General features: G+C 41.8%; 1 protein-coding gene across 6 annotated transcripts in view; it reads left to right on the top strand.

Annotated features, from left to right (window-relative positions):
- The first annotated feature begins 7,858 nt into the window (after positions 1-7,858).
- The window catches only part of CDK12 (cyclin dependent kinase 12), a 63,154-nt gene continuing 57,238 nt past the window's right edge, over positions 7,859-13,774 (top strand). For 4 of the 6 annotated variants that reach the window (XR_008712940.1, XR_008712939.1, XM_055575999.1 and 1 more), the window contains exon 1: positions 7,862-10,556. Coding sequence is in view for 4 of the 6 variants with exons in the window: in XM_055575999.1 (XP_055431974.1) it covers positions 9,511-10,556 (1,046 nt within the window). In the remaining 2 variants the exon portion in view is untranslated. Of the gene's footprint in view, positions 10,557-13,774 lie in introns of all 6 variants that reach the window. The other 2 variants (XM_055576000.1, XM_055575998.1) reach the window with 2 other exon arrangements.

The following is a 13,774-nucleotide window of genomic DNA, read 5'->3' as shown; positions in this document are numbered from 1 at the left end:
TGAACAATAAATACTGTACTAGAGTAGCTAGGAATTGTTAAACCATATAAAACTTGAAAACAATAAACTTTACCAAATTTTAGTCACAAAATAGAATGAGAAGTTACTATTTCTCATCTGAAAATGCAGATGAAATGACATTGTCGAAAATTTGTATTCTAAAATAAATATCCCTGGTGGCCCAGTGATTAAGAATTTGCCCATCAAGGCAGGAGACATGGGTTTGATCCCCCAGTGGGTGAGGGAACTAAGATCTCACATGCCGCAGGGCAACTCAGCCTGAGCACTGCAACAAAGATCACCCATGCTGCAACTAAGACCCAATACAGTAAAAAAACAAACAAACAGACTTTTTAAAAAGACATCAATTTTTATAAAACAAAAAGTCAAAATACAGGACAGCTGCTGCTGCTGCTGCTACGTCGCTTCAGTCGTGTCCAACTCTGTGCGACCCCATAGATGGCAGCCCACCAGGCTCCGCCATCCCTGGGATTCTCCAGGCAAGAACCCTGGAGTGGGTTGCCATTTCCTTCTCCAATGCATGAAAGAGAAAAGTGAAACTGAAGTCACTCAGTCATGTCCGACTCTTAGCGACCCCATGGACTGCAGCCTATCAGGCTCCTCCATCCATGAATTTTCCAGGCAAGAGTACTGGAGTGGGGTGCCATTGCCTTCTCCGATATAGGACAGACATGTCATTAAATAAGAAAAGTAATTCAAGGTATACACACACCAAGAAGAGGACCATGGACAGATTTTAAATGAGTAAGCTTTGAGGGAGACTTCAAAGGCTCTTAAAACCAAAATCTAAACTAACAAATTGGACTTGGGGTGAGGGGAAATTATTATAACTTTAGCTAAATATTTCCTCTTGTGTAGCGCCTAAAGAGAAGCTTTCTGACTTGCTTTGGGGGACTTACAGGGAAACTACAGTCATCACCTGACTGGCCACTTGGGCTTCCCAGAGTTACCCTGACTCCCTGCCCTGGGAGATCATGAAACAAACAAATCATGCAGCCCTGGAATTTCTGAGTTCAAAGTTTTCCTGTAGAGTGAAGCAATCCTTATTCTACAAAGGCATAGTCCTCACCATTTGTTGGACCAATACCAGCAGTTTTTAGTATGTTTTGTATTTAAAAATCTAGAGAGTCAAAATGGCTTAAAGGCTTAAGGAGCTAACACCATAAAACTCCTAGAATAGAACATAGGCAAAACATTCTCTGACATAAATTGTACCAATGTTTTCTTGGGTCGGTCTCCCAAGGCAATAGAAATAAAAACAAAAAAATTTTTTTAAAGAGGACCTAATCAAACTTGCAAACTTTTGTACAACAAAGGAAACCATAAAATAAAAAGACAACCTATAGACTGGGAGGAAAGCATTTGAGAATGAGGAGACTGAGAAGGGCTTACTTTCCAAAATATATAAATGGCTCATACAACTCAATAACGAAAAGACAACCCAAGCAAAAATGGGCAGAAGACTAAAGAGACATTTCTCCGAAGAAAACACACAGATGGCCAACAGGCAGGCACAGAAAGATATGTTCAACATGGCTAATTATTAAAGAAACGTGCAAGTCAAAACTACAATGGTTTTGATTTGTAGTCAAAGCCATTTGACTGAACCTAATGGTTCAGCAGTTAAGAATCCACCTTGTAGTGCAAAGGGACACTAGTTCAATCCTTGGTCCAGGAAGATCCCACATGCTGTGGAGCAACTGAGCCCATGCACCACAACTACTGAGCCTGCTCTCTAGAGCCCAAGAACCACAATGACTGAAACCCAAATACAGACTGCACAGAGCCTGTGCTCTGTAGCAAGAGAGCCGCTGCAATGAGAAGTCCTCACACTAAAACAAGAGTAGTCCCCACTCACCACAACTAAAGAAAGCCCACATGCAACAACAAAGACCCACCACAGTCAAATAATAAGATAAATAATAAATAAATACATAGATCTTAAAAAACCCACCTACAATGAGGTACCACCTCACACTGCTCAAAATGGGCATCATTAAAAAGGTGACAAATAACAAATCCTGTAGAGACGTGAAGAAAAGGGAATCCTCCTACTCTGTTGGTGGGAAAGTAAATTGGTGCAGCCACTGTAGAAGACAGTAAGGAGGCTCCTCAAAAAACTAGAGTTGCCATATGATCCAGCAATCCCACTCCTGGACATGTATCTGGACATAGCAGCACTATTCACAGTAGCCAAAATATGGAAACAACCTAAATGTCCATTGACAGATGAATGGATAACGAGATGTGGGGTGTGTGTGTGTGTGTGTGTGTGTGTGTGTGTGTGTATGTGTGTGATGGAATGATGCCATTTTATTTTCTTGGGCTCCAAAATCACTGTGGATGGTGACAACAGCTATGAAATTAAAAGACACTTGCTCCTTGGAAGAAAAGCTATGACAAACTTTTCTTGTTCAGTAGCTCAGTCATGTCTGACATTTGGTGACCCCATCAAGTGCAGGACGCCAGGCTTCCCAGTCCTTCAATATCTTCGGGAGCTTGCTCAAATTCATGTCCATTGATGATGCCAATTGGTGACACCATCCAACCATCTAATCCCTCTGTCATCCCCTTCTCCTCCTGCCTTCAATCTTTCCCAGCATCAGGGTCTTTTCCAATGAGCTGGCTCTTGGCAGCAGGTAGCGAAAGTATTGGAGCTTCAGCTTCATCATCAGTCCTCCCAATGAATATTCAGGGTTGATTTCCTTTAGGATTGACTGGTTTGATCTCCTTGTAGTCCGAGGGACTCTCAAGAGTCTTCTCCAACACCACAGTTCAAAACCATCAATTCTTTGGTGCTCAGCCTTCTTTATGGTCCAGCTCTCACATCCATACATGACTACTGGAAAAATTATAGCTTTGACTATACAGACCTTCGTTGGCAAAGTAATATCTCTGTTTTGTAATATACTAAGTTGTCATAGCTTTTCTTCCAAGGAGTAAGTGTCTTTTTAATTTCATGGCTGCAGTCACCATCTGCAGTGATTTTGGAGCCCAAGAAAATAAAGTCTGTCACTGTTTCCATTGTTTCCCCATCTATTTGCCATGAAGCAATGGGACTGGATGCCATGATCTTAGTTTTTTAATGTTGAGTTTTAAGCCAACTTTTTCATTTTCCTCTTTCACCTTCATCAAGAGGCTCTTTAGTTCTTCTTCGCTTTCTGCCATAAGGGTGGTATCATCTGCATATCTGAGGTTATTGATATTTCTTTTGGAAATCTTGATTCCAGCTTGGGATTCATCCGGCCCAGCTTTTCACATGATGTACTCTGCATAGAAGTTAAATAAGCAGGGTGACAATGTACAGCCTTGACATATTCCTCTCCCGATTTGGAACCAGTCTGTTGTTCCATGTTCGGTTCTAATTGTTACTTCTTGACCTACATACAGATTTCTCCCTGGAGAAGGAAATGGCAACCCACTCCAGTATTCTTGTCTGAAAAATCCCATGGACAGAGGAGCCTGGCAGGCTATAGTCCATGGGGTCACAAAGAGTCGGACACAACTGAGCAACTACACCACCACCACCACAGATTTCTCAGGAGGCAGGTAAGTTGGTCTGGTATTCCCATCTCTTTCAGAATTTTCCACAGTTTGTTGTGATCCACACAGTCAAAGGTTTTAGCATGGTCAATGAAGCAGATGTTTTTCTGGAATTCTCTTGCTTTTTCTATGATCCATCAGATGTTGGCAAGTTGATCTCTGGTTCCTCTGCCTTTTCTGAATCCAGCTTATACATCTGGAAGATCTTGGTTCACACACTATTAAAGCCTAGCTTGGAGGATTTTGATCACGACCTTGCTAGCATGTGAAATGAGTGCAATTGTATGGTAGTTTGAACATTCTTTGGCATTGCCCTTCTTTGGGAATGGAACAAAAACTGATCTTTTCCAGTCCTGTGGCCATTGCTGAGTTTTCGAATCTGAGTTACAAACCTAGACAGTGTATAAAGAGCAAAGACATCAGTTTGCCGACAAAGGTCCGTATAGTCAAAGCTATGGTTTTTCCAGAAAGATTACAGATTACAGAAAGAGCTGTCCCTTCTCCTGTCATTTACTACTAGTGTAAATGTGCTCCAACTCCTTCTGAGTCTCAATTTCAGCCTATAGGAATTGCATATAATAATACTCATCCTGGTCACCTCATCAGGTTATTTATTTGTTTAATTGATATTTATTGACAGGTTCTGTGGAAAATTGAAAAGTGCTGTAGAAATAGAAGGTATTATAAAAACTCAATAACAAGCTTCATTTATTATTCGTTCATTAGGGGTTTCTAGTCTGCTTCAACAGGAAATAGATAATTAAGAAAGGATTTGGGACTTCCCTGGTGTTCCAGTGGTTAAGAACCCACCTTACAATGCAGGGGGCGAGGGTTTGACCCTGGTCTGGGAACTAAAATCCCACATGCCATAGAGAAACTAAGCCCACTGTGGTGCAACTAGAGTCTGACTGCCTCCACAAAAGATCCTGCATGATGCAATGAAGACCCCAAGTGCCGCAACTAAGACCTGACGCAGCCAAATACATAAATAAATAAAATATTTTAGGAAGTTTCTGTAAAGCAACTACATACCAATAAAATTAATTTAAAATAAAATGGAAGCAACTTAACATCCTTTCACAGAGGAATGGACTAAGATGTGGTACATAGACAATGAAATATCACTCAGACATAAAAAGGAATGAAATAATGCCATTTGCAGAACCATGGATGGGCCTAGAGATTGTCATACAGAGTGAAATAAGTCAGAAAGAGAAAAGCAAATATTGTATAACATTGTTTATATGTGGATTCAAGAAAATTGGTACAGATGAACTTATTGGCAAAACAGAAATAGAGTCACAGATGTAGAGAACAGACTTACGATTACCAAGGGGGAAAGGGTGCATGAGACAGACTGGGAGATTGGGATCGATATTCTGATAGACAGAATGCCTGAAGAGCTATGTAGAGAGGTTTGTAATATTGTACAGGAGGTGGTGATCAAAACCACTTCCAAGAAGAAGAAATGCAAAAAGGCAAAATGGTTGTCTGATGAAGCCTTACAAATATATGAGAAAAGAAGAGAAGTGAAAGGCAAGGAAAAAAATAAAGATATACCCATCTGAATGCAGAGTTCCAAAGAATAGCAAGGAGAGAAAAGAAAGCCTTCCTAAGTGACCAATTCAAAGAAATAGAGGAAAACAATAGAATGGGAAAGACAGATCTCTTCAAGAAAATTAGAGATACCAAGGGAACATTTCATGCAAAGATGGGTACAATAAAAGACAGAAATGGTATGGACCTAACAGAAGCAGAAGATATCAAGAGGAAGTGGCAAGAATATACAGAAGAACGATACAAATAAGATCTTCATGACCCAGATAACCACGAAGGTGTGGTCACTCACCTAGAGCCAGACATCCTGGAGTGTGAAGTCAAGTGGGCCTAGGAAGCATCACTATGAACCAAGCTAGTGGAAGTGATGGAATTTCAGCTGAGCTATTTCAAATCCTAAAAGATGATGCTGTGAATGTGCTGCAGTCAATATGCCAACAAGTTTGGAAAATTCAGCAGTGGCCACAGGACTGGAAAATGTCAGTTTTCATCCCAAACTCAAAGAAAGACAATGCCAAAGAATGTTCAAACTACCACAGAACTGTGCTCATTTCACACACTAGCAAGTTAGTATTCAAGTTAGGCTTCAGCAATATGTGAACCAAGAACTTCCAGATGTTCCAGTTGGATTTAGAAAAGGCAGAGGAACCAGAGATCAACTTGCCAACATCTGATGGATCACAGGAAAAAGCAAGAGAATTCCAGAAAAACATCTGCTTCATTGACTATGCTAAAGCCTTTGACTGTGCGGATCAAAACAAATTGTGGAAAATTCTGAAAGAGATGGGAATACCAGACCAACTTACCTGCTCCTGAGAAACCAGAATGCAGGTCAAGAAGCAACAGTTAGAACTGAACATGGAACAACAGACTGGTTCCAGATTGGGAAAGGAGTACATCAAGGCTGTATGTTGTAACCCTGCTTATTTAACTTCTATGCAGAGTAATCATGTGAAATGCTGGGCTGGATGAATCCCAGGCTGGAATCAAGATTGCCAAAAGAAATATCAGTAACCTCAGATATGCAGATGACACCACCCTTACGGCAGAAAGCAAAGAGGAAGTAAAGAGCCTCTTGATGAAGGTGAAAGGACAATGAAAAAGCTTGCTTAAAACTCAACATTCAAAAAACTAAGATCATTGCATCTGGTCCCATCACTTCATGGCAAATAGATGGGGAAACAATGGAAACAGTGACAGACTTTATTTTCTTGGGCTCCAAAATCACTGCAGATGGTGACTGCAGCCATGAAATTAAAAAGACACTTGCTCCTTGGAAGAAAAGTTATGACCAACCTAGACAGCGTATTAAGAAGCAGAGACATCAGTTTGCCAAAAAAGGTCCGTATAGTTAAAGCTATGGTTTTTCCAGTAGTCATGTATGGATGTGAGAGCTGGATCATAAAGAAGGCTGAGTGCCAAAGAATCGATGCTTTTGAGCTGTGGTGTTGGAGAAGACTCTTGAGAGTCCCTCAGACTACAAGGAGATCAAACCAGTCAATCCTAAAGGAAATCAACCCTGAATATTCATTGGAAGGACAAATGATGAAGCTGAAGCTTCGATACTTTGGCCACCTGATGTGAAGAGCAGACTAATTGGAAAAGACCCTGATGCTGGGAAAGATTGAAGGTAGGAGGAGAAGGGGACGACAGAGGATGAAATGGTTTGATGGCATCACTGACTTGATGGACATGAGTTTGAGCAAGCTCTGTGAGATGATGGACAGGGAAGCTTGGCATGCTGCAGTCCACAGGGTTGCAAAGAGTCAGATACGACTGAGTGACTGCACAACAATATATACACTGTGGTGGTAGTGGTTTAGTTGCTAAGTCATGTCCAACTCTTTGCGACCTTGTGAACTGTAGCCTACCAGGCTACTCTGTCCGTGGAATTCTCCAAGCAAGAATACTGGAATGGGTTGCCATTTTCTTCTCCAATACATACATTCCTATGTATAAAATAGATAACTAATGAGAACCTGCCATGTAGCACTGCTGCTGCTGCTGCTGCTAAATCATTTCAGTTGTGTCTGACTCTGTCAGACCCCAGAGACAGCAGCCCACCAGGCTCCCCTGTCCCTGGGATTCTCCAGGCAAGAACACTGGAGTGGGTTGCCATTTCCGTCTCCAATGCATGACAGTGAAAAGTGAAAGTGAAGTCGCTCATTCATGTCTGACTCCTAGCGACCCCATGGACTGCAGCCTACCAGGCTCCTCCGTCTGTGGGATTTGCCAGGCAAGAGTACTGGAGTGGGTTGCTGTTGCCTTCTCTGACCATATAGCACAGGGAACCCTATTGAGTGATCAGTGGTCGCTGGTAGCCTAAGTGGGAAGGAAATCTAAAAAAGTACATATATGTAAACGTGGACTTCCTGGTAGCTCAAACGGTAAAGAATCTGCCCGCAGTGCAGGAGACCAGGGTTCGATCCCTGGTTCAGAAAGATCCTCTGGAGAAGGGAATGGCAATCAATTCCATTATTCTTGCCTGGAGAATCCCCATGGACAGGGGAGCCTGGCAGGCTACAGTCACGGGGTCACAAAGAGTCAGACATGACTGAGCGACTAACACACACACACACAGATATATAAATGTATAACTGATTCACTTTGCTGTACAGCAAAAACTAACATAACATTGTAAGCCAACTATACTGTAATAAAAATTAATTTCAAAAAATAAAGTTTCTACTGCTGGAATGATAAGCGGTGGGACAGGTTGGAAGGTGAGAGGGAGGTTCAAGATGGAGGAGACTATGTATACCTATGGCTGACTCATATTGATGTATGGCAGAAACCAACACAATAATCCTCCAAATAAAAATAATTAAAAACAAAGGATTTACTTGACCAAAAAAAATAATAAAATTCAGCTCCATCACTCAAAAATAAAGTTTCTACTGCTGATATGATGGTGGATTAATTTGGATGATGAATTTTATTCTTCAAGGTTTTATTTGACACATCATCACAATTACTTCTGCCATCTCCACGTTTCCATTTTGTTGTGGGTGCATCCTAGGTCAAATACTTGATCTCATTTAAAAGAGTAAAAAAAAAATCAAAGTAATTTTGCTGAACTCATGACAATGTTTAATAAGGCTGACCAGTCACTTTGTCTAATTGACTCATTAAATTTCCTGCCATCTGCCATCATGTTAGACACTGGTGGAGACCTTCACATCCAGGCTCTTTTGCAGCAATGAGTAAGTCACCACACCTGCGTTCAAGTACTAAATTCTATACTCTTTTTATTTCCTTTCTTTTTTCTTGACAGTATTAATTTTACTTGCACAGATGATTAAAAAGTTCTTAGGTCTTCCTTTTTCTTTGGCCTAGATGCATGGCTTGTGGGATCCTAGTTCCCCCACCACTGATAGAACCGGGGGTCCTAGCAGTGAGAGCATCTGAGTCTGGTTTCCTTATCTTTAAAACAGGGATGAGGCAAATCGTGTTTTGCAGGGCACACACACACACACACACACACGCAAATCGTGTTTTGCAGGATACAAACAGACACACACACGAAAATTAGTTTGCGCCGAAGCGGAATATGTATTTGTTCAATGAGTTATCAATGAAGTTTCAAATTAAAAAATTCTCCCTGGTTCGTTTTAATAAAGTTTTGCTCAAATGGCGAGCCCGATTCTTATCGCGAGAATCTGGCGGAATGCTCCTCTGCTGGAGACCTGCTCTCGCGTTGTTTGAGCTAGCAGCGGCGAGAGGTGAAAGGGAAGCACGAAATACCGCGAGATTACTGAAGATTCTCGCGGTATTTCTCGGGATTACCCCCTCCCCCCGCCTTCTTCCTAGTGCCGTTTCGGTTTAACCTAGTGTGTGACTGTGAGTCTGTGTGAGGGGCCGAGTGTGTGAGGTACTTAGGTGAGGCGGAAGCTAGAAAAGGGGCTCCCTCAAGAGTGAGGGACAAAGGGGGCGTGAGGCACCTAGGCCGCGGGACCCCAGCGACAGGAAGCCGCCCCGAGCCGGGCTACCGGGTAGGGGAAGGGCCCGCGCAGTCCTCACAGGGCCCCAGAGCCAGAGTCGGCCACACAGCACCGGGCCGTCGGCTTCCTACTTCTTCGACCTCCCCGGCGTCTGGGCCTGAGGATTGGCTCGGCGTGGGGAGGAGGAGAAACAGATTCGAGCAGCTACTCGTTGTCTCGCAACTCCACTGCTGAGGAACTCTCATTTCTTCCCTGGCTCCTTCACCCCCACCTCATGTAGGAGGGTGCTGAGGAGACGGGAGGGAGGAGGAGCCTGGACTACCGTCCCTTCCCTCCCCACCCCCTTGTAGGGGCTCTTTGGTAGGCGTGGGGCTGGGGGGGGAGGGTGGGGGTTACTTTTTGGAGTGCTGGGGAACTTTTTCCCCTTTTTGAGGCCAGGGGAAAGGGAATGCCCAATCCAGAGAGACATGGGGGCAAGAAGGACGGGAGTGGGGGAGCTTCTGGAACTTTGCAGCCGTCATCGGGAGGTGGCAGCTCCAACAGCAGAGAGCGTCACCGCTTGGGGTCGAAGCACAAGCGGCATAAGTCCAAGCACTCCAAAGACATGGGATTGGTGACACCCGAAGCAGCACCTTTGGGCACAGTTATCAAACCTTTGGTGGAATATGATGACATTAGCTCTGATTCCGATACCTTCTCTGACGACCTGGCTTTCAAACTGGACCGGAGGGAAAATGATGAACGTCGCGGGACTGATCGCAGCGACCGCCTGCATAAACACCGTCACCACCAGCACAGACGTACTCGCGACTTACTAAAAACTAAACAGTCAGAGAAAGAAAAAAACCTGGAAGCCTCCAGCAAGTCGGGCTCGACGAAGGACCGGATATCAGGAAGTTCAAAGCGTTCAAATGAGGAGAATGATGACCACGGGAAGGCTCAGATCTCGAAAAGCAGCAACAAGGAATCCAGGTCATCCAAACTCCATAAGGAGAAGACCCGGAAAGAACGTGAGTTGAAGTCGGGACACAAAGACCGAAGTAAAAGTCATCGGAAGAGGGAAACACCCAAAAGTTACAAAACCGTGGACAGCCCTAAACGGAGATCCAGGAGTCCCCACCGGAAGTGGTCCGACAGTCCCAAGCAAGATGATAGCCCCTCCGGAGCTTCTTACGGCCAAGATTATGACCTTAGTCCCCCGAGATCTCACACCTCTAGCAATTACGACTCCTACAAGAAGAGTCCGGGAAGTACCTCTAGAAGGCAGTCAATCAGCCCGCCTTACAAGGAGCCTTCTGCCTACCAGTCCAGCACTCGGTCACCCAGTCCCTACAGTAGACGACAGAGGTCTGTGAGTCCCTATAGCCGGCGACGTTCTTCCAGCTATGAAAGGAGTGGCTCTTACAGTGGGAGATCACCCAGTCCCTACGGTCGAAGGCGGTCCAGCAGCCCTTTTCTGAGCAAGCGCTCTCTGAGCCGGAGTCCACTTCCCAGGTGAGCTATTTGTCTAACAGTCCGTTCTTTCCTACAGTGGCTTATGAGGAACTGGGGATTAGACCTGTTAACATTTTGTGGAAGCCCCCAGTGTTTGGCATTGTCTAGAACACTTTGCTGTTGGCTAGTCATAATGTAGGTGAGACTGCTCTTCCCCTTAACCCAGAATTGAAGAGGAGAGTTCACATGCCTAAAGCTGCTAAAGGTAGGTACTTCCAGTGCTGGGACCTTCAGCTGAAAGCTCCTATGTGAGAAAAAATCATAGGCTTCTGCTTACCAAATACATGGAGTTGATACTGGTTCCCAGAGTTTATCCAGTTATTTCGGTTGCTTTGTCTTAACTTTATGAAATTCACTTTGGAATTAGTGCTTTAGGCTTCATTGGACCTGATTGGATTTCATTTGTGTTATTTGAGGCTGTTTTCCTAGGTCATCTACCATTTGCGTTGTCCACTGTGTCTCCAGACCTGTAAGTTTATTTCCTTATAGACAACTTATTTCTTTATAGATAACTTACAAAAGACTCCCATCTTTGATGTTTCTAGTGGGAATTAAACTGATTAGCTCTTCCCTTTTATGGTATAACCTGGCAGAAATTGGTTCCAAGGATACTTTTATTTTCTTTACAAGCATCACCACTGACTATCTTGTGTCTACAGCAGTTTTCAAAATCTTTCTTTAAAAAAATGCTAATAGTATCTTCACTGTGATATTTTTGGTGATAAAGTCATGTTAGTTTGAAATTTAATTGTTGGAGTGAATTGTATACAGAAAACTGTTCTTGTTCCTAAGTGATGAGGTGTATGTACCTCCCTCTTTATAGTCTTACCATTTTCCACAAAAGGAGAACTTGAGCTTAGGAGTCACATCTGAGTGGAATCCTAATCTTGTTTTGTAACCTTTGGCATATAATTTAACTTCTCTGTGTGTGAAATGAGAGTAATAACTACCTAGTTCTAGAGTTGCGAGGTTTAATTAGTAAATATGAGTGCATAACCAGGTACAGTGCCTGGTCAGTAAGTTTTATCAGTGACTGAGAAAAATGTTGAAAACTAGTAGAGAAATTAGAAAAAAATCCATGCCATGTCTTTTATATGTCAATGTGAGTAATTTTTGCTGACCTAAAGCTATAATTATTCATAAACTAGTTTGAATTCATCAAGTTAAAAGAGTTCCTAGCTGTCCGAGTATGAAGTTCCTTAGGCTTTCCCCCTCCATTTTATTATTGTAGTCAGGACTCAAATATGTACCACCTAGATTCTACAATTAATACTTGATATACATTTTATCATTTCTATCCATCTTTTCATCAAGCCATCTTCATTTGTTTTGATTCATCTCAAAGTAAGTTGCATATATCAGTATACTTCACTATAAACACTTTAGCATGTACACCATTAGCTAGAGTTCACTTTTTTTTCCTGGAGGAATGAGAAGTAAATTTATATACAGTGAAGTAGATGTCTTAAGTGTACTATTTGTAAAATTGCTTAGCTTTTTTTAAGGATGCCTAAGAAATAGTCTCAGAATATTTGTTTTCTTGAGGGAGTAGTTTCATTAAGGCTGTTCTGAGAATTTTGATTGTTAGGGGGTTTGAGAATACAGAATTGCATTGAGGCTAAAACAAGTTTCAGTAAAAACAAGCTGCTTTTGCAATAATTCCTTTTGGGTTCAAAGCTCAAGTTCTCTCTTCCTATACTCACTTAGTTGAAATTAGTGCAGTAATGGCAAAAATAAATCAAGAAAGAATTGAAAACACAACATGATCCTATAGGACACAAATATAAACACTAATAATCCTGGAGTCACACGCACATTTTTAGTTGGCTAGTAAAGAGCATTACATGTTTGTAGGTGTGTGATATGTGCATACGTACATATTTTTCCTCATTCAGTTTCTTAGGGTAGGGAACATATAGATCCCTTTTATGGTCTTCTTGGTTATTATTATTATTATTTTTTGCCTTGAGAGAGACAGGCAGAATTAAACAAGCGATATCATTTTTAAAGACTGAAAATGCTTTGAGAGAAACTCTGAAGATCTTTGCATCCACCATATTAGTAGTGATTAATAGTAGCAATTTCATTTCAAATGGGTGGAATCTAACTTAATTCAGGGAAAAAATACATTTGTTATTGAAGACAGTTTTGTTCACTGTTTGAAGACAATTTACCCATTTGTTGTCCCCCTTTTACCCCCTTTTTTCCTCAAAGAGTGGATCTGGACCTCAACTTTAACATTTATGTAACTTATAGCCATCCAAATGTCCTATTACAGTAAGCTTCTGCTCAGAAGTTGAAGGATTTGTAGCAGAGTTCTTTAGGAAGATTTAGTCATGCTGAAAGATTAAAGAAACAGTTGCTTGTAGATCATGTTTCTGACATTACTTAGTGTTTTCCTGAGATAATGTTAGTTTCAACCCAGTCTGTAATTTAGAGAAAGCCTCTTGTTTTAGCCACTTTATTTACAGAGGTATTAGTTTTCTTAAGAGTAACTGGGTATTTAGTAAATCCATTTAACTAGTTTCATTGTCTTGTATCCTCATGTTCATATAAATGTTGTTGTTTGATTCCAGTGATTATTTTATATTAACTTTTGGAAGAAAATTTCCAAAAGGCATTATGGGTATAAGAAAATCATGACTAACATCATGTGAGTTGTTTCCCCTACCATGTATATGCTATTTGTTTTAAAACATTTTGAATCACATCAGTCTTACCAATGATCAACCATAAAAGGGAGATATTGAAGATCTGAAATGGGAACAATTTGTTTTAGACTATTGGGCAAATTATGTTTTGTCCAGTCATACTTGACACATTGTGTACCTGCTGAGTTCCTTCAGTTGTGTCCGACTCTTTGTGACCGCATGGATTTTAGCCTGCCAGGCTCCTCTGTCCATGGGGATTCTCCTGGCAAGAATACTGGAGTGGGTTGCCATGCCCTCCTCCAGGGCATCTTCCTGACCCAAGGGTCGAACCTGTGTCTCTTATGTCTCCTGCATTGGCAGGCAAGTTCTTTACCACTAGCACTACCTGAGAAGGCCGGTAATACATTTGACTTTATTAAAAAGCAAAAAGAATTAAGAGGGGGTTGGATTTTAATTTAGAATAATCTGCCTTTTAGATTCCCAGATTTTACTTCCCAATCCTTTCTTAATAATGGAGAAAATAAGTTGAACATGCAGTAATACCTTGCTTTATGAATTTCTAAAATG

Source organism: Bubalus kerabau, chromosome 4 (assembly GCF_029407905.1).
Source record: "Bubalus kerabau isolate K-KA32 ecotype Philippines breed swamp buffalo chromosome 4, PCC_UOA_SB_1v2, whole genome shotgun sequence".
Lineage (NCBI taxonomy): Eukaryota > Metazoa > Chordata > Mammalia > Artiodactyla > Bovidae > Bubalus > Bubalus kerabau.
This window is presented reverse-complemented; position numbering and strand designations above follow the sequence as displayed.